The sequence below is a fragment of the Rhinolophus sinicus genome, linkage group LG09 (genome assembly GCF_036562045.2).
Source record: "Rhinolophus sinicus isolate RSC01 linkage group LG09, ASM3656204v1, whole genome shotgun sequence".
Lineage (NCBI taxonomy): Eukaryota > Metazoa > Chordata > Mammalia > Chiroptera > Rhinolophidae > Rhinolophus > Rhinolophus sinicus.
The window spans coordinates 14,341,906-14,362,416 of NC_133758.1; the positions used below are offsets into that span (position 1 = coordinate 14,341,906).

At 36.6% G+C, this 20,511-nt stretch overlaps 1 protein-coding gene across 4 annotated transcripts in view; it reads right to left on the reverse strand.

The window, feature by feature from the left end:
- WDR7 (WD repeat domain 7) overlaps positions 1 to 20,511 on the reverse strand; it is a 301,747-nt gene that overhangs the window by 229,178 nt on the left and 52,058 nt on the right. For all 4 annotated transcript variants that reach the window (XM_019722246.2, XM_019722262.2, XM_074339915.1 and 1 more), the window contains exon 14: positions 11,180 to 11,394. In XM_019722246.2, the coding sequence (XP_019577805.2) occupies positions 11,180 to 11,394 (215 nt within the window). The remainder of the gene's footprint in view (positions 1 to 11,179; positions 11,395 to 20,511) is intronic.

The following is a 20,511-nucleotide window of genomic DNA, read 5'->3' on the forward strand; positions in this document are numbered from 1 at the left end:
TAACACTTCCACCGAGGCAGACTGAAACTCTAGGTGTGATTGCAATATGACTGGGACTAAGAAAAATAGCTATCTTCACACAAACTACAAAGAGAGATGCGTGGAAGACATTAATTACCTTTGGATCTTCTTTGCCTATTCTAGGCTACTGAGGAGCCCTGTATGGAGCTCCGACCACAACCAAATATATTTCCTATCCTTGGACAATGCAATAAACTGCCGCCCTGAGGTGACTGTCAGATTGCTGTATTTCCATCCAAGGTTAATTTTAGGGTCTGCAATACCGTGTCATAGAAATCATCTTACGAGTTTCATATTTGAAAACTTCTAAAACCTCAAAATCATTGTCACTGGCTCACAGTCTTGTTTTGCCATCTAGGACATTTCACCATCCACATCGGTCAGTGATTTTCAACTTACGGTCTGCAGCCCTTAGTGGACAAGAGGCCTCCTTACAGATATAAAAGGATTCAAAGTCAGAGAGCAAATGCCAATGTTAAACATAAGGCCGCTTCCTCATAAAGTGAGTCACTAAGGTTACATGTGCTAATTACGTTCCAGGTGATATTTTTGTATTTTGCTACTTATAATTTCAAGTTAGCATGACTACAGTTTTCTAGACTTTCAGCATTCTATTTAGATGTCACACTATCATGAGATGCAGAACAAGGACACAAAGATTCTACTGAGTATGAACCTATGAATTTCCCATAAAACAATGTTTTAATATCCACGTGTTGTAACACAGGGCTGGTTTCCAATTGCTGCTATTCCTGCTTTGAAATTCTAAGTTCCTACTAGTTTCACCATTTAGTTCGGGGTGTTTTATTTGTACCAACAGTACAAATTCAATATCACACTTGATAGAGCCAATCAGAAAACCCGAAGTCAACCATCCTTACCACCTGTACCTCATTCATAAGGTCCAGCCAAATATCATTCACAAACAATTCTTGAATTTAAACTCTTCTCTATATTCCCTTGTATCTGTTACACATACTGGCTTTCACAAAAAATTCTTTTTGAGGGAAGTATTCTAATGTTCATTTTTTAAAAGTTGAAAGCCACTGAGATAAAACATCAAGTTTAAGCACCTTCACAGTGTATACATGAACTAGCCTCTTTTCCCACCACTTCCCCTCTCCCCTCAGCTGATACTCCAGCAAATACTGAACACACATGGTGTTTCACAGTTTCCTCTGCATCTGCCATCCACTCCTCCCAGAATACACTGCAACCCATCTCCATTCATCATGTGACTATATTCTACTCATTCTTTAATGTCCCCTTCTCCAAACAGCCAGTCCTGATGACCTCAGCTCAGGCCAGGTTTCTGCAATACATTCGGCGTTTCTCAGCCATCTCACTGACTATATTGCATAGTATTTACCTGTTTATATTTCCTGAGATTAAATATCACATCTTATTCATTTCGGCTTTCTAGGGCTTAACACAGTACTTAGTAGTCAATAAATGTTTACTGAACTAGACTGATTCAATTATTTTCTAACAAAGGCTTATAAAAGTCAAGAAGTTTGAAAATCTTTTATATGGTCTAATAGAGTGTATTGTTCAAACACATTAGAATAAATTATTTCTTACCCAAAGTACTAACATATTAGTATTTAGCCACAGATCTTTATACTTCTATCAAATTTACTTCACAATACCTTCAAGTTCTCAAATAAGAGTTAAATATAAAGTATCATACACAAGCGCTAGAAAGATCTGGCTGCTGAGAAGGTCACCGGGTAAATCTATCTAGTGTTCCTATTCTCTCAGCAGTCTGCCATTTGATTTATTATGTAAGACGGTGAAATAAATTTCTCCTTTGCTGTATCTCACATACATTGCACACCAATCCAAATTTCTTGTCAGATAGTGTGGTGTGTTAATGTATTTCCAAAGAAAAACGAAACTGTTCTGAATTTAAAACCATCTTAGAACAAGGCCACTTTTTCTTGATTCAGAATTATGTTTATACGAACTGTGAATTCCATTTATAAATCCATTAACTACTTATCATGTGCAAGGCACAGGGCCAGTAAGGCACTAGAACCATGCAGTGTGTTAAGTTTCAGGAAGAGGTGTTCCCTTGGACGTGTCATTATTTGATGGTTATGCAAGGACCATGATAAATCCAGTCATGTCCAATTCCCTTAAAAAGGTAAGAGAACCAAAACCCTGTAATCAACAAATTTAGTAAATATGAATTAAATATGCAGTTATTTTGAGAGTTTAACTTTATTCCTTAATGGAATAATTGTGTTCATAGTAAACTAAAAGTCATTTTCCTCAATCTGAACCAAGAATTGATGGAAAGTTAACTTGAGTTGGAAATATGCAGAGCATGCGTCCCAAACCTTATGAAATATCCACATATGATGTGTGTGCGTACACACATACACACATACACACATAGGAGCACATGCACTCTCAACCTATAGTGTACTTTCCTATGTGTGGGAAAAATACTCTGAAAGTAAGGTAAATATAAAGAAAGAATAAGAGAGAACAACAGAATTAGAACATAAATATGTTAAAGGAAAGTGAACCATTTTTACAGAGATGGGTTTAACATGATGGATGGATTGTGGAAGGGAGGAAAAGATGGAGAAAGAGAGAGAAATAGGAAGGGAAGAGGGAGACAGGCCAGCTGGACTTCATGGAATGCCCTGTATTTACTTGTGGTTGTGATAATAGCTTCCAACGTAATAATATATGTTCAGAAATTGATCACATTACCTTACCTATATACCTGTGTCTAATCGATTACTTTAAATCTTTTTGCATTTATGGTTCCAAAAACAAAAAACAAAACTTTTTAAGACTACTCCTTAAGGAATCTCTTTACCAAAAGCATCACATGAAATTCTAAAATTTTCATTCTAGAAGCTTTTACGGCAATTTTAAGTTTCTACCAATTGATAAACAATAGAGAGGGAAGCAGTGGCAAAAAATAAAAGTCACTGACTGCTCACTGGAGCGTTTAAAGTCACTCTCAATAACCACGATGTTAGGAGATTACTGGGTGAGGGCAGGAGGTGGGGTAATACATGATGAAAATTCAAACCCAGACTGACAGACTGTGGGCAACCTGTCACCTGCCAGTAGGTTAAGGATCTTCTCACATAAACAGAAAGTATGTGTCCTTTACATTCAAACCCACACTGGTATTTTACCAGTGCAATCCAGAAAAGAGAAAAAAATACATATTCACAGATGTGCTTCATCTAGTTCAAGTAATACACAATTAATATAAAGAAAATGAATGTTTAATACTATTTCTCCTTAACTAATTCATTTCACCGAATTTTACACTTAACATCAAGAATACAAACACTTAAAGGAATTACTGGAAGATGGCGGCAGCAAAGGCAGCATAGTTAAGGATTTTCCCAAATCTCCACATAAAATGAGACAGAGCAACTAGATGGCATAACCACACCCACCAAGATCACTGGCAACAAAACTAGGTGACAAACTATATCCACAGATCCCCAAATTCAATTGGATGAGAAAACCTGGTATTGGGTATCTCTGTAGGAGGAAGGAAAGGGACGCAAGGAGGAATCTGACAGATCGGACAGGAAAATCCTAAGATTGCTAACCAATACTTATCAGAAAAAACAAGGGGTCAATTTGAACCTGGGAGGGGTTTCACCCACCTCAATAGCGCGTGAACACAAGGGCTCACCACAGAAAGGTCTGAAGGGGCAGGCACGAAACTGTCCCAGAGCACTTGCAACACTGATGCCTCAGGGCTCCCTTCTGGGAGAGGCCCCCACCCCACCCCAATAAGCATAAACTGCTACAAATGTAATCAAAATTGACAGGTAATTCAAAAAGAAAAAGGAGGGACAGGAACAGGTCCAAGAAATATTAGAAAGCAAGCTACCATATTTTTGCACCACGTGAGACAACGAAAGAGGAAGCTCTGTGAAGCTAGAAAAGCTATTCAAAATATCCAGGAAAAGTCATTTCACAAAAGAGTGAGCAACAGAAAGTATTGAGGTCAAATTATGATAAGCAAAATGAGCATAAGAACCAGAAAAACAAAACTAAAAAAAAAACCAGACCTGGTCACAAATCAGATCAAAATGAATGTACTATTTCAAAACAAGCTAACGAACATTTTTTTCAATGATACTCAGCATGAAAGAAAAACATAAATGAGAATAAGTAAAATAGAAGTGAAATAACTGAACTCAAGAAAATATTAGTAATAAGAGAAAACATCATTTTAGCAATGAAGCCTAAACTGAAAGAAACACAAGAGTGAGAAAATACAACCAATAATCCCTTCAGAGAAGCAGAAGGTGGGAAGAAGAAAAATGTTTGAAATCAAAAAGAAATGAAGCTTTTTCCCTTTGTAGGAAGCAAGCTTTTGGTTGGCTCACCTCAAAAGAGGTTGGGGGTGGGGGGTGGGTCAAGGGGGTAGAAAATTGTTTACATAAAGGGGTAATTTAAGCAAATAAATAAGTACATTGAAAAAATTGGGAGTAAGGTTTCTCACGGTTGCAGTTACAATATGCCAGAGGCGAGGCTACACTGTGGTGTTTGCTTAGAATTGGAGGTAATGGTGTTAACTCATGGTACTTAATACATTTAGGAAGATAGAGAAACACTTAAAGATGTATGTGTCTGTGTATGTGTTTATGTACATTCACATATACAGATTATCTAGCTCTGTCTACTGAGAGGCCCAGATGTAATGTCACACCAGGAGCAATGAGGGCACACAGAATCCAGATGTGGTTTCTAATTATTATCCTCCGTTAAAGGGAATCACCTGTCACATAGGCGGGCACTCCATAAAAGTTTATTCTCTTCCTATGGCCAGAGACATCTATTCCTTTGTTTTCTTAATGCTGGACAGCTTAGCTAAGGCTTCCTAAGTTTATTTAGTAAAGACTAGACAACAAGTAACATAATACAAAATTTTTACCATCATAACCATTTAGAACAAGCGAAAACTGAATTTATATATATGTACTTATAAATACATCATCAATATACCATCAACATAATCATATTTTCTATTAAAATTCATTCAAGTTTGGGGTAGAATGCTAAGCAAGTTTAATTGATTCTTCAAAGGTCATATGTGTCATAAGAATTTTTCTAAGGCCAAAAAGAGTTCATCACACAAGGCCCAGCATCCTGGGTAGGACGTTATCTGGCTTGTTCCTGTCAGTTCCCTTTTCACAATGAATCGGAAAATCAATTCAATCAGTATAAATTTTTTTTTACAGAGTGAATTTTGTAAGCAAAAAACACAGAGTATGTTCTCAGTGGGTTATGTTTGACTTCTGAATTCCATTCTCTCACCTAGTTACATGGAATACAAAACTACTGACCTTTGCAAATATAACCCATTCATGTGTTCAGGCTTTTGACTAACTAGACAACATAAAGAGAAATGTAAGGTAAAAAAATAAATCATCCTGGTCGTTTTTCAATATCTTCAACCTGGTGGTTTTTCAATATAAATAGGGTGACTCTGATTGCTATGATCGTGCTAAGATGTAAAGGTGCCAAACAGAAAGCACGCACGAGACCTAAGCAATGAACGGCATGGCAGTCAGGGCTGTCCAGCGTCACGAGTAAAATCCCACTGGCTCAAGGCATCCCCCAAGATCTCCTTACCAAGAACCAAGGTCTGTGGCAAATGCTTTATGAGAAAACGTGTCAAAAAGATCACCTGATATGCTCAGGGCATCTTCTTAAAAAATTCATTTGTGTATATTTATCAAATACCACCACATGCTATCTACGACTTACTATTTATATTTTACAAATTTTCTAACTCTTAATCCAGTACACTACTTATGCTGGGTGTTACGGGGGATTAAAAAAAAAACATGACTCTAACTTCACAGAATTAAAACCCCTTCCTTCCTTTTAACAGATACCACAGCCTACTTTTCTCCTATCCCACTGCACATAACTTGGTCATATTTATCTCCCTATCTTCCATCATTCCCGATTCTTAGGAAGCAATGTCTGGTAAGGGTGAATTCTCCAAGTCTTTTCCCAACACCACATTCCCCCACATGGCTCCACCAACGACCCCTCTACCAACAAAAGTGTCAGTAAGCAACTAAACAAACTATAAAGTCTGCTCTCTTTTTTTTTTTAACTTTTTAAATTTGGTTCTTTCATCTGTAAAATTCGAATGGTAGTAATATTACCTACTTTGTGTGTGTGTGGTTGTGTGCGCATTAAGTGACAGTGCAGATTTTCTACTTAACATGTTTATATAGAAATAGCAAAACAACCTCTCTATACATTATATATAAAACATGTATATTAACTTATATATAATATACGTTAATCTGTCTTCTTGGACCTTCTCTATAAAGTCTGCTCTTAACCCTGAAGCCACTGAAGCCAACTATTCTTTTTTTCTCCAAAAGCATACTTCTTCCTCAGGCTCTGTCTCTACTTTATCTTCTACTCATTTTTACCGTGTTTCCCCGCAAATAAGACGTAGCCAGACAATCAGCTCTGATGCGTCTTTTGGAGCAAAAATTAATACAAATTAATATGAGAGCTGATTGTCCGGCTACATTCATTTGTGGGGAAACACGGTAGCTCTTCATACCCTGAGTTCTGGCTCAATTAACTCAACCAAAGCATCTCTCTTAATGATCACCAATGACTTTCCCAATCACTAACTGAAAACACTCTTTTTTCTTCCCCAAGTCTTAATGTTGTTTCATTTATCTGATCAACTGTTGACCTTTGCTTCCTTTACAAAGATTTATTTTCAATTAAATGTGTGATTTAGGCCATTGGAGGTTACTTGCCCAAGGTCACCCACAGGCAGCAAGTGTAGAGATGTACACAGAGAGGCCCGTCACCAGAATCCAGGCTCTTAACCACTCCTTTGCACAGCTTCTCAAAACTGAACCAAAACCTACACAACGTGGGCACTGTACCCACAACCAAGATATTAATAATGGCATCTCCTGAGGCAGGGGTCAGCAAACTATGACCCAGTGACTAAATCTAGCCCACAGCCTACTTTTGTAAATCAAGTTTTACTGGAAACTCATGCATTTGCATTCTGTCTGTGGCTGCTTTCACACTACAAAGGCAGAGATGAATCACTGTGCCACACTGAGTGGTCCACAATGCCTAAAATGGTCATTATCAAGCCCTTTACAGAAAATGTTTGCCAGTCCCTGTCCTAACCGTCTTTTAGGTTCATCGTGAGCAAATGTGAAGACCGTAATAACTAAGTCATCTATATGCAGTGAGAATTAAGGAAGACAGCACATCTGGAATAGTCTAATAATAGCAGGCATCCCAAAATGTGAACTGCCGTCCAGTTCACGCTCTGCACTCCAGCATTTATTTAAGGAAAAAAAAATCCCACTTCTTTCTCAGAGGTTTTTCGCTCCCCCTGCACACACCCCATCTCCCAACACCACAGAGAAGAGGCAAATGTCTCCTGTTATAGTCAGCCTCAAAGCGCATCCCAGGAGTTCTTCATTTCTGTTAACAGCAAGCCCCACCATTCTCCCTTCAACCAGGCTAGGATCTCTGAACTCATCTTGTGTGCCTTCACTCTTCCCTTGCTCATTTGTGAAGTCCTATTTATTCAACCTCCACAATAGCTTACAAGCCATCCCCTCTCCTACATGTCCATGGCCTAATTCTATTCCAGTCCCCATTACCTCTCAGCGTATCATTCTAGTAGCCTCACAATTCACTTCCCACATCGATATTTGTAAGTGTCCTGCATACAAATGTCAGACAAGGCAAACTGTTTCTGAAACAAACAAAAATCTCCTTTTAAGACTATTGAATAGTGTGTTGCTACCCACTGAGTCCTCAACTTCACACTCAAGTGAATTACACAATATGATCCAATCTACACCTCTTTACAAATCTAAACTAACTTTACACTACATTTCTCGGGTCCTCACTATGCTTCACATACAACATTAAGCACTGGAAATAAAAAGATGAATAACTCACCTCTTGTCCTCAGGAAGCTCAAAATCTAATAGGGAAGACAGACATTAAAGAAAAAAGGAAATACCCCATACAAAATGAAGTGTTTCAGGAAAGGTCTGAACAGGAAGGTGTCAGCAGAAAGGGAATGCGAAGAGAGCTAATTCTGCCACTGGGGACAGAGGAGATAAGGGCCGGAAGGGATTCACTATCCTCAAAAAGGAGAGGAGTTAAAGAAGCAAGAATGGGGAGGGAAAAAGAAAGGTAGGATAGAAAACATAGGATCCCTACCATTTCTTAACCTTTTTTCTCCAAAGCAGTGGTTTTAAACCAGAGGCATTCCCCACCCCAGGGCAGGGAGGTGGGGCTGGAGGGGCATTTGGCAACATCTGCAAACACTTTTGACTGTCACAACTCGGGAGGAGCACTCAAACTACCGGCATGTAGTGGGTAAAGAAATGCTTCTCAGTGTTCTAGCACATACAGGACAGCTGCCCACAACAAAGAGCTATCCAGCCCCAAATGTCGATGTAGTGCTGAGGTTGAGCGACCCTGGTCTAGAGGCACAAGGAACGGGAGTCAAGGAGAGGATACAGTGGCCATAACTCCAGGATGTGATGTAACACTGAAAATACAGAGATGGGAGGGATTGCCTGGACAACCTTGATTACCAAAACCAAAGAGGAGAAAGCAAAACTGAACAGAGGGCAAAAGTTATTAATACATGTTTCATATCGCATGCTCATGAACAGAGACAGATCTGAGTGTCAAGACAACCAACTATGAGGGCATGGGGACGACATGGGCAAAGAGGCGGAACCAGAAGCTGGCAACACTTTTTGGTAAACGTCATCCAATTTGACGCGTATTTATTGCACAGCTGCTACTAGGTGTCATGGGAGAAACACAACGGTAAGTCAGTCATGATCCCTGTCTGCAAGAAGACTGGATTTCAGCGGCAAGAATGAGATAAGTACGTAAGTTATTACAAGAAAAGGGGGGAAAAGATACATGGCCTAAGAGAAATACACAGGGGTTTGAACACACACGTCTTGCAAAGATTCAATACAGTAATAAAGAGTAATTTTATTTAATATCCTCTTGATCTTCCAGTGAAAGAAAACAATTTATAGGAGAGTAAATGCTCCATCTTTGTTTGCAAAGCTGTATATGTCTGGCATAAAAAAAACCACATAATTAGCAAAATAAAATATTTGTGACTTCCAAACAGCGCAATGGCTAATACTATCCCAACAAGGACAAAGCAGGATAGTTCTATAGAGTATTTCCATGAGATTTCCCTTCCTATTGAGAGACTGATGAAATAAATTAGTTTCAATATCCTAGTAACTCCTGCACTGAGAGGCTCTTAGTTGTTTTTTTGTTTTTTTTAAACTTTGGGTGGGTTTTATTTCTCCTGAGGTTAGAAAACCATCCAGAGGACAGCTCTTTAAAAATTCCCCTCAGAAGGAGCCTCAAATTCAACATGAGAAAATAGTTACAGAAATCCCTAATGGTCCAGCCAACATACATTTTTCATAAAGTGATTACCTTCCTGCAGCCTCAGCTTCCTAAGCCTCCCCCACCCCCTTCTATAATTGTTTTCCTTGTAGGCCAGGCAACAATTACCACTGCTACAAGACTGAGGACGTTCACAAGCAGTATATTTTACAATACATAAGTGTAGTGTCTCTGATATCTGGGGCTTTTATCACTAATTGCTCTATAAAATGCGCTATTAAGAATAGGGACAAACAAGATTGTAAAAAATCACATAATGGACTGTGACCACTTACAAAAGCCATTCATAAATGTTACCGTACTACTTATTTTTCTTTAATTTTCCATTTATATAATTATTTTTCCAAATTTGTACTTCGCGGGGATACCAACAAAAAAAGAATATATTTGGAAATTACATAGCATACATACATGGTTGCCCTTGAATACATTGTTTTTGAAATTCACTCAAAATTAAAATTATATAGAACGTGAGACAATGTGCTATAAACACTAAATTCCTCAGGACAGCTATGGGATCTTGAAAAAAATTATAGGCATGGAGAATGCATTTAAGTTGTGATTTCTATTCCAACTTTAGAGCATGGGACTGAAAGCACGAAAAAAGTGCAGGAGGATTTCACAATTCTAATTTAAGAAACATACAGTACAACACAGCCAGTATCTGTGGAAAAGACAGAATGATCAAATATTGCTGCCAATTACTAGAGGCCACAGTCATTGGAGCTGTAGTCTTTCCTGTAGTCTTTCCCGGTCATTAGCACTCACTAATTCATGCGCAAATGTTTGTAGATGAATGTTTCAGCCTCTTCGCTATTTATTCTCAAGTTAAAACATTAAAAAAATAGGAATCAGGAATAAGAGAGAATGAAAATACAAGTATTTCTGTTACCCATTAGTAATTTTAATAAATACTTAGAACTACAAATTTTAAGTACTGACTCAGATGAACCACTGGGATTGACTCTGTTTCATTTATCCATTACCAGAGACAAACTGGTTCTAATACCACAGAAAACAAATACCACAAACCAAATACCGGCTAGCCCGTACAAAACTAAAGACAAGTAACCAATGAAACAATTGGGATTCTTTGTTCTTCTTGTAATAGGATAATCTTCTGTTAACTAAAGAAGTAACTGATGCCTCGATTTTAAGTGTCAGTAAAGGAACGTGTCACTGAACTTGGGTCTCAAAGAAAAATGCCGGCACTTGTGCAACTCCATGATATTGTGTCAAATATCTTCCTCAATCCTTATAATGGCCTAACTTTATTAAAATCAGAACGTCCTTTTAAAACAAGAGCTAAGCCACAATTATAAACATTTAGCTGTGTACCTAAATTATTATGTTTTTCTCCTGGAGGTAATAGCTAGTGCTCCGCCATCTTGCAATAGGAAGACTCAGAAAGTCAGGAAGACATGACATACAAAACATCTGCTCTAATTTCAGAAACTGAAGCCACTTAGTTCGGTAAGAATCATGTTAAAATATTTTTAATGGTAAGAATAATTTACTTTTTCAAAATGCCGAATACTTGAAATACTCTAAAACTATGTTGGCTACACCTAAATAAAAATCAGCTTTTTCACCAGTGTCATCTCCCAAGATGATTCCCTAAGACATGCCAAAGCTATGCGATTACATGAAGCAAGATGGGGACTACACACATGAGCCCACATACAAAACTTACTTTGTCAGAGGCCTCAGAAGCCAAGAGGTTAGTTGCAAGGGTCTGCAGCTTATGATGGGCCATATTTTTCAGAGCAGCAAGACTACGTCTGGTCATGGCCTGTTTTAGGTTGACTGCTGGGTGACTGAGGGAATCCACCACGGCCGGAACCGCTTCATCACACGCATTCAGGATCTCCACGGCCGTGATGCCCATCACACAGCGGTCCAGGGCACCTGGAAGACACAGTCACAAATGCCACACACAAGCAGGTTTTAAGTCGTTTTTTAAGAAAGGAAAATGCAGGGACATTTTTTATGCAGAAACATGTTTTTACGGTGCCTCCCAGAAACATGTCCTTGTACTTCCTTCCTCTAACGATCTTCCACATAACATTACCTTAATCATTTCCTCCCCGGTAAGGCACTTACGCAACTTCCCACCAAAGTCAAGAGGCAAGAATTGAATGACTTCACCCCTCCCAGGCTTTTCCATGTTCTTTCTACTTCTAAGATGGTCTCCTTGATCACTCCACACCATTACTCTATTATAAACATCAATTTCCATGATTTCAAATCCTCTGTGCTGTGTATCAATATTAAACAAACAAAAAAACTAAGCTTTGCGATTTTTCCAGTTTTTTTCTACTTGAATAACTCCTGAAGCTTTTCTTTCTCTAGGAAATGCCCATAAAACAGGAAAAATAACTTCTCATTCAATCTGCAAATTTCTTGACTCTTATACTTAACACCCAATCAAATGTTTTCCTGTGTGTTTGTGAAAATGACTGCTACATCAACTTGTAGCCACTTCAAAGCTTCTTCATTTGGCCATCCTTTCTATTAACGTCCATATATGCATTTCTTGCCTAAGGACGCAAACTCCTTACTATAAAGCAGAAAGCCTTGCGGTATACTTTGTTTGGTACAGTACCTAGCATTGCATCAGGTAGATAAGGGTCTCATTGTGAGGATGTGTATTTAATGTTTTGGAGATTATAATAATAATAGAGTTTATTTTGATTTGTCAGGCATTCTTCCAGAGTCTTTTTAAAGATAGTCAATGGTGAAAAATAACCATAGAAAACACCAGAAATTTAAATGTCAACAAAATACAAAAAATTTACTGTGTTTTTGAGCTAGTGCCCAAACATCCAAACACATATTTTCTTCCCATTGTTGGTTATATACATGCCATTAAAGTTTGCTCCTCGTTCCTTAAAGACTTTAACTCGTGAGTCACTGTCCTCTTTGTAAGAGTACTCCTGGAAAGATTCTTGGTGATTTCAGTATTAACACAAATCAGTCTTTTACTAATCAATTCATTGAGTGTTGACAAGTATATTTTGGAAGGCAAAGCAAAAGTACTTTAATGGTATTTAAAAGTTCAAAAGGTTTGAAAATCACCGGCACATATGAATTCTGCCTTCTTTGAATTCCTCTACTCCAATAAATTATGTCCTTTCCTTGATCACAGCCAATGGTCACATTCTAACCTTATTACCAATGACTGAAATCCCAACATGATCCCAATTCTAACTATTCCACTCTCTGACATCAACTCCCACTCTTCACTTACACTCCCTCCAACTCCAATAACTGATTGTTCAGCACTGACTCCAACAATTCATAAACCTGTCACCCTGGCACTGTCTCTCACCTACCTGATGTCCTCATGTCCCTCCCTACTAAATTAAAATTCCATTGTCCATCCTTATACCCACAGCTTTGCCCTCATCTCACTTCCTCGTACTAGCCAAGCAAACTCTAACCCTGGTTGAATGCAACTCTCCACCAGCTCTGCACCTGCACCATGAAAACGGACATGAAGAACAAACATGCTGACAGCGCCACTTGAAAGTCATGACCATTGATCTCAAGTGGACCCTTTGTAGTGGCCACATTTCCACAGAACTTTCACTTTCCTACTCTCGTGGTTAATTACTCCATACCTTTTCTTTCTTCCAATCTCCAACATTCCATTTCCTGCCCTTACCTGAGTGAAAAGTCTTGTTTCCTATTTCATCTAAAAAGAAGCAATTAGAAAAGAAGTTCCGCCAGCTCCCACCACCACATTTCCACTCACATTACCCTTTAATTATGAATGAACTATCCAGGCTCCTACCTAACACTCTTGTAACTTAAATCCCATCCCTCTCTTGTCTGCCTAAGGACATCATTTCAGCAATTCTCCCCTTTGTCTTCATCAGCTTTCCCTACCTACTGGATCATTCCCATCAGCACAGGAACATGCAATTATTTCACCTGTTTAAACACAGCACAGCTGACACATTCTCTCTCTAGTCAGTACCCCATTTTTTATAAATATCCTCCAAAGAGTTGTCTATATCTGCTATCTCCAAGTTTTTCTCCTCCCATTTTTCCTTTGAACTTACTCAAATCATATTTCACCCCTAAACGTGCACAGAACCTACTCTCTCCATGTTGTTAAATCTAATGATTCTCTGTCCTCATTTTACTATCATTTACTATCAGCAACTGGATCTTCCTCTCTACTCCTCAAAGCACTTTTTTCCTTTGGCTTTCTTCATTTTCTTCTTTTCCTTGGCAGTTCCATCTCGGTCTCCTTTGCTGGTTTCTACACATCACAGAAATAAATCTAAACCCTAGAGTATCCCAATCATTACCTACCTGCATTCCATTGTTGACACATCCAGTGTCATGACTTTATATCTTCTATGTGTCATAGCTTGTATATGTTAAAAAAATTCCCAAATGTACATCACCCACCCTGACTCCCCACCTTGCACTCCAAACTCATACATACAATTTACTTATCAACTTCTCTACTTGAATGTCTAATATTCAACTCAACTCAATATAGCAAAAATGAATTCTTGATCTTCTCACAATCTACTCTTCCCACTGTTTTCTCAGTTCTCAGTCTCCAAAAATGAATTCCATCCTTCAACTTGCTAATGATTAAAATCTTGGGAGTCATCTTTGACCTATCTCATTCTCTTATTCCCCTCAGCCAACTACTAGCAAATCCTGTTGGCTGTACCTTCAGAATATACCCAGAATTCAACCACTTCTCACCAGTTCCACTGTTGCTACTCTGGTCTAATAACCCACCATCCTTTATTGCCTAGGGGCAATAACATAGAAGCTAATCACCACCCTTGAATTACCTTCTTATTCTCAACCCATTTAAACTTAAAGCCCTTCAATGGTTTTCTGTATCAATCGGAGTAACAGCCAAAGGCTTACAAGACTTTCCAGGATCTGGCCTCCAATTATGTTTCTGACTTTATATCCTATCACTCTCCCCTGGATTACTCCACTCCAGCCACAACTGTCTTATTGATGACCTCAAACATGAATTGTGTACTGCCCCCTGAGGACCCTTGCACCTAGTGTTCATTCTGCCCAGAAGTCACGCTCCTTGATCGTGTGGGCTCCATCACCTCCTTCAACACCTCTGCTCATTCCTTTACCCTAATGTTCTCCGTAAGTTGTTCCATGTTACCTTTTCCATAAGTTGTTCCCTAGCTACTTTATCAACGATTTCAACATCCCCTCCCCCAGTACCATTATCACCCTTTTCTGCTTTATTTTACCAATAGCACTAATCATCTATACATATACATATATATAAATATATGTATATGTATATACATATGTATTTAAAGACTTTGTTTGTTGTTTTTGACCTGCCTCTCCCCACCCAGAATGTAAACTACTTAAGAGTTAGAGAGTTTTAGGTGTTTTGTTCCCTGTTGTATCCCTGGCACACTGAACAATGCGTATAGGAATCACTCAATAACTCCCTGTGGATTAAGTGGAGACAGAGTTAACAGTTTTAAAATGCAAAGTTCTAACAAATCTATAAGAAAAAATAAGCCAACATGTTCAAAGGATACGAGAAATTAAGACATACGAATAGGTAGTAATCATATGAAAAGACATCCACCTCACTATAAAGAAATCCAAACTGGAGCAACAATGAATATCATTTATGTCTTACCATGACAGATATTCACCATTATTAAGGGTATGAGGAAATTGGTAAAATACTTTCAGTATGAGTAAAAATTAGCAACTCTTTTCTTGACAAATTCTATTAAATTTAAAATTCACATTTTCTTTAACACAGGAATTTTCATTCTAAGATTTATATTAAGTAAACAAACCATATACAAATATAAATTTACATATATACTAACAGTAACTATATTCATAAGTCTGTGTATGTGCATATAGGTACAGATATACAAGTATACAGATACACATATTTACTGATTGTCTTATTTGTAAATTTTAAAAATTGAAGAAAGTAAACATATATCATTAGTAAACAGGTTTAATGAATCATGATATATCTACTAAAATGAATACTGGGAAGTTGTTACAAAAACAACAAAATGAAGTGCATGTGATGTTTACTTTTATGTGTCAACTTGGCTCAAACATTATTCTGAATGTTTCTGGGAAGGTGTTTTAGATGAGATTATACTTAAATTGGTGGACTTAGAATAAAGCAGATTGCCCTCCATAATGTGGACAGGCCTCAACCCATCAGCTGAAGGCATGAAAAGACCAAAAGACTGACCTCCCCCAAGTAAGAAACAGAATAGAAACTATATAAAATGAAACACAGAGAGAAATAATTATAAAATAAGAGACAATCCTGAGCAGTGGGTCATTTCAAGTAGCCTAATGGTCAGATAAGTGGCGTTTCCAAAGAGAGGAACGAGAAGGGAGGATCAAAAATATATTTGAATAAATAATGGCCAACGATATACACATTTGTTGAAAAGTATATACTCACAGATCCAAGAAGTGCAACAAACCCTAAGCACAAGACATATGAAGAAAACCATAATTTCTCAAAACCAATAATAAAGAGATAAATTTTAAAGCAGTTAGAAAAAAAAAGACACAGCATATATAAAGGAAAAAAATAAGCATGACAACAGATTTCTTACTGGAAATAATGCAAACAAGACAGTGGAGTATAAATGAAAAAAAAAAAGAAAGAAAGAAACTGGCAACCTAGAATTCTATACCCAGGAAAAAAAAATCCTAAAAATAAAGGTGAAATAAAGAATTTTTCAAACATTCAGAAGCTGAAAAAATTCATTACTCACGGAGCTTCACTACAAGAAATATTAAATATTAGGCAACAGAAAAATCACTCCAGACGGACATTTGGATCTACACAAGCAATTAAGGGCAACAGAAATGGTAAGTACGTGGGTAAATATGTAAGATTTTGTTTTATTATTCATATTTCCTTAAAAGATGATAGACTAAATAAATATGAAAATAGAAAGAAAAATGTTCCAACTGAGTAAAAGTCATGAGCAACAATACAGATGATACAAAAGACAAGTGGTAGAAAGTGACCCAATTATTCTTGACTACAATTATTCTTTACAAAGAGCAAAGTCTGCATAAAAGAATAGTAAAAGATAAAGCCAAAGGTAGGAGAGTACCACAGTGTAGAGGACCTTGTTTTAAAGGCTATATCAACAAAAAGCATGTTTTTTTTCTCATTAAGACAGTGGCATGAATCCTAAGATTAACTTGCCAGCAGAGTACAGGATGGATTAGAAGGTAGAAATAGAAGACAGAGATACTACTAAAGATAGGGCTATATTTTTTTCACACCTCAGCTAAGGTAGAATGATACACTGCAAAGAAAAAAGGGAGGGCAGGGGTACCTAATGAGTAGGATTTAGTAACTAATTGCACAGAGGGTTCACAGGGGGGAAGGTAGTAAAAACAGTCATATTTCCACTCTAACAATGTTTTCCTTCAAAATTCCAGAGTGAATCATCCAATGGGAAAAAAGAAACTCTCTGATTATACTTGGTTTTACCAAGATTTTAGAAAAGTATTATTTTTTATGTTATTGGTTATCCATGCTTTTTAATACATTTTTAATAGACATAAGTATACATTAATTCATCATTCTCTGCTATATGCTATTAGATAATAAAGTTTTTAAAATGAACAAATGCATATTCATGAAGTAAATGCAAAACCAGGAAGATTTTCCAAAACCTGGAGGGACAGAGAATAAATAAAAAGAAAAAAGATAACAGAACAAAGTAAATTGACAAGACTTCAGACACTAGTTTCTAATAATATTTGGCAAGCACTCTTGGTGTTTGCATTTGTACAAGAACACCTAATAACTGTCCCTATAGGAATAGGTATATGATGTGAGAATCACTTTTGTTATGTAGTAAAGATGATAAAAATGGGCAGATGAGAATGTTGTTAAGGCTTAGTAATGATGAAGAAGAACGTCTTGTAACATCAGTCATTACTTAAAGCATGCCATTATTTCCCAAACAGACAGCATTTGACCTTGTCAAGGGCCTGTGGCAAAGACAACACATGCTTATTGGGAACACCCAATGTGATGAACGAGAGAGCTGATCACATCAAGAGCTGCAGGTAGGAGCAGTCACCATCTAGGTCAGTGGCCCACCTTCAGTAAGTTCATAAGTGGCGGACCTGCTACTTGTTTGACTGATTTTCTAAATATCCAGAAATGTGGCTCTACGTCACCACTAATTACTATTGCTATATATATATATATAGCAATAGTAATTATATAGCAATAGTAATTAGTGTATATATAGTAATATATATAGCAATAGTAATATATATAGCAATAGTAATTAGTGTATATATATAGTGTATATATATATACATAGTGTATATATGTAATATATATTATATATTATATTATATGTATAATACATATTATATAATATATAATATATAATATATATAAAGATTCTGGACCTCTGTCTCTCTAATTAAACTTTATGTAACTAGCTTTAAACTTATTTCATTAGGAAATTAGTAATGAAGATACAACTACCCATTTGAAGGGTAAAACAAAAGAAAATGCTGCATAGAAGTATAAAGAAAAGGCATTTTTAAGTGTTTACAAGCATCAGTACAATTCAACACCAAACACAGAAAATTATACAATATACATGAGTAGTTTTAGCGTAATATGGCTTCATTTGTAAAAATACATTCCCAAAACACTAAGAAGAGGGAGAAAGTATCTCCTCAGAGTTTAAGTACACTTCATCCATCAAACCTTGGCCGAATGTGATTTATTTAGCTTCATTTTTTATTTATTTAATAAATAAATAAATTTAATAAATAAATAATGTCAATACCGTCAGGATGTGCTTTACTGACTCCCCAGGGACCTTTATATCACTAGCCGAAGCCTGAACAGCAAGAAGGAAAAAAGAATAGACACTTCCTATTATGGTTGAAATCCAAAATAAATTCTGCTTCTCTATTCTTTTTTCGACTTCAGACTGTCATATTGACTGACTGTTTACCAGAAATCCTCCTGAAGGTCAGAATTGTGAATTTTCAATATTATATATTGTTTAATCTAAAATGGGCTTAATTATACTACACCAGTTGTAAGAACAAGATCCTCCAGTATACCTATAGATAGGGGCTATTTGTCATTTCCTTCTACGGAAATTATTGTAAAAGTAACTTTGTGAAATTACTGTAAAAATAACTTTGTCTTTCAGTAATTTTGCATTTGTAAAAATTATGAAATTTAAAGGATTTGAAATATTCAAATAGTATTATTTAAGTACATATCTGAAAAACTCAGGAAAATTATACTATTTTCTTCTATCATATTTATTTCATTTTTTAAAGTCCTAAAACAGTTTATGATACATTTGCATTTGAGATAGAAAAATTGTTAATTTAATATTTAGAGTATTTTAAAAGTGTCTTATGAATGTCGTTATTGCTGTAAGAACTATCTTTAATACTAATTCCCAAAGAAAATATTTCTAAATATACATAAGGTCATATTCCCAAGTTCAACTAAGTAATAATTTAAGCAGCATGTCTCTTTAATAACATGCATGTACACACACACAGAGAAACTTACATGTATACAAACATACACATATACACACTCACATTATGTCTACTACATACCAGGTAAATAGTATCTCATTTGATTCTCCCAGCAACATTATAAAACAGGATTATTGTCGTCATTTTACAGATAAAATTGAGGGACAAAAATCCAGTGACTTGCTATAGATTACAGTGCTAGCCGTGGCGCCAGTGGTCAATTCTAAATTCAAACCAAGCAGTTTCACTGAAGAGCCCAGATCAAACTCTGTATAGTTAGTTTGTGGGATGGACCAAACTAGCAAACCAGAAATGTGCTGCACAGCAGACAGGATTTAACAAAAAGCACAGAAGTAAAATTTTTACATGTACAAAATTGCAGATGTAGTATGACAGCAATTGTGGTTTTAAAAACTCAGGGAAATAAGACTAGAAAAAAATATGTCAACATGTTAACATTTACCACTGAGCAGTGTGATTGAAGGTCATCTTCTCTAATACTTTTGTGCTTTTAAAATTTGACAAAAGGCATGAATCTCTTACACAATCAGACAGGAAGAACAAAGGAACGATGCAAAGGCAAAGAAGCCTGACACTCTCCAAGAACGCTTCATCTTGTCCGACAGCCTTTGGACTAGCAGTTAAAACGAGGACTCTAAAAGATAGGATCACTGAAGAGTACTTGTTCCAAAAAACACTTAGAACTCCCTATGGCACCACAGTGCAGGCAGAAATGTGTACATACTCTAATTTCTAAAAGGACTATTTAAAACAAATAACCCCCGCCCCCAAATAAACAAAAGATGGAGAACAGGGAAACCACTTAGTAAAAATATCATATAGTAATACTAGAAATGTAAACAAAAATTTAATCACTGGCACATGATTACTTAAGATCATAAAAGTAGACTAAAATGTGTTTTTAAAAGCCTAAACTAATGAGCACATTTAGTTATATGCTTAAAGACTTCCCAGGGAAAATCATGAGATTCCATGTTTAACATTACAAATCATTGCCTGTACATTTAAGGTAAGCATTACTTGTTCAATATTATGCCCTTACACATATAATTTTTGAAACTGGAAACTTTAAATTTTAGTTCTCTCTAGAACTAAAAACTTTCATTTCAATCACCTCCTATAATTAACTGTCCCGTATTGCTTTACTGCTGTTTAAATAAAAGAGGATTTTACCTTTTCCCACAGTTTCTGAATCTGAGACAAAAATGGTTTCTTCATGTTGATCACTGATTTTTTTTTTTCGGTCTGTTATCTGTATGTCTGTCCTAACACGCATATTGTCTTCAATTACATTCTTAAAGATTCGGCCAACTACAAGTATGTAGTATAGTAGCACAACAGATAAGAGGGCATTTAAGTTTTTCTTTGACGATAATGAGAACACTTAGAAAAAGCAATGATCAAAACTAAACATAGCCAACATGGATGATCTTGAGATTATCG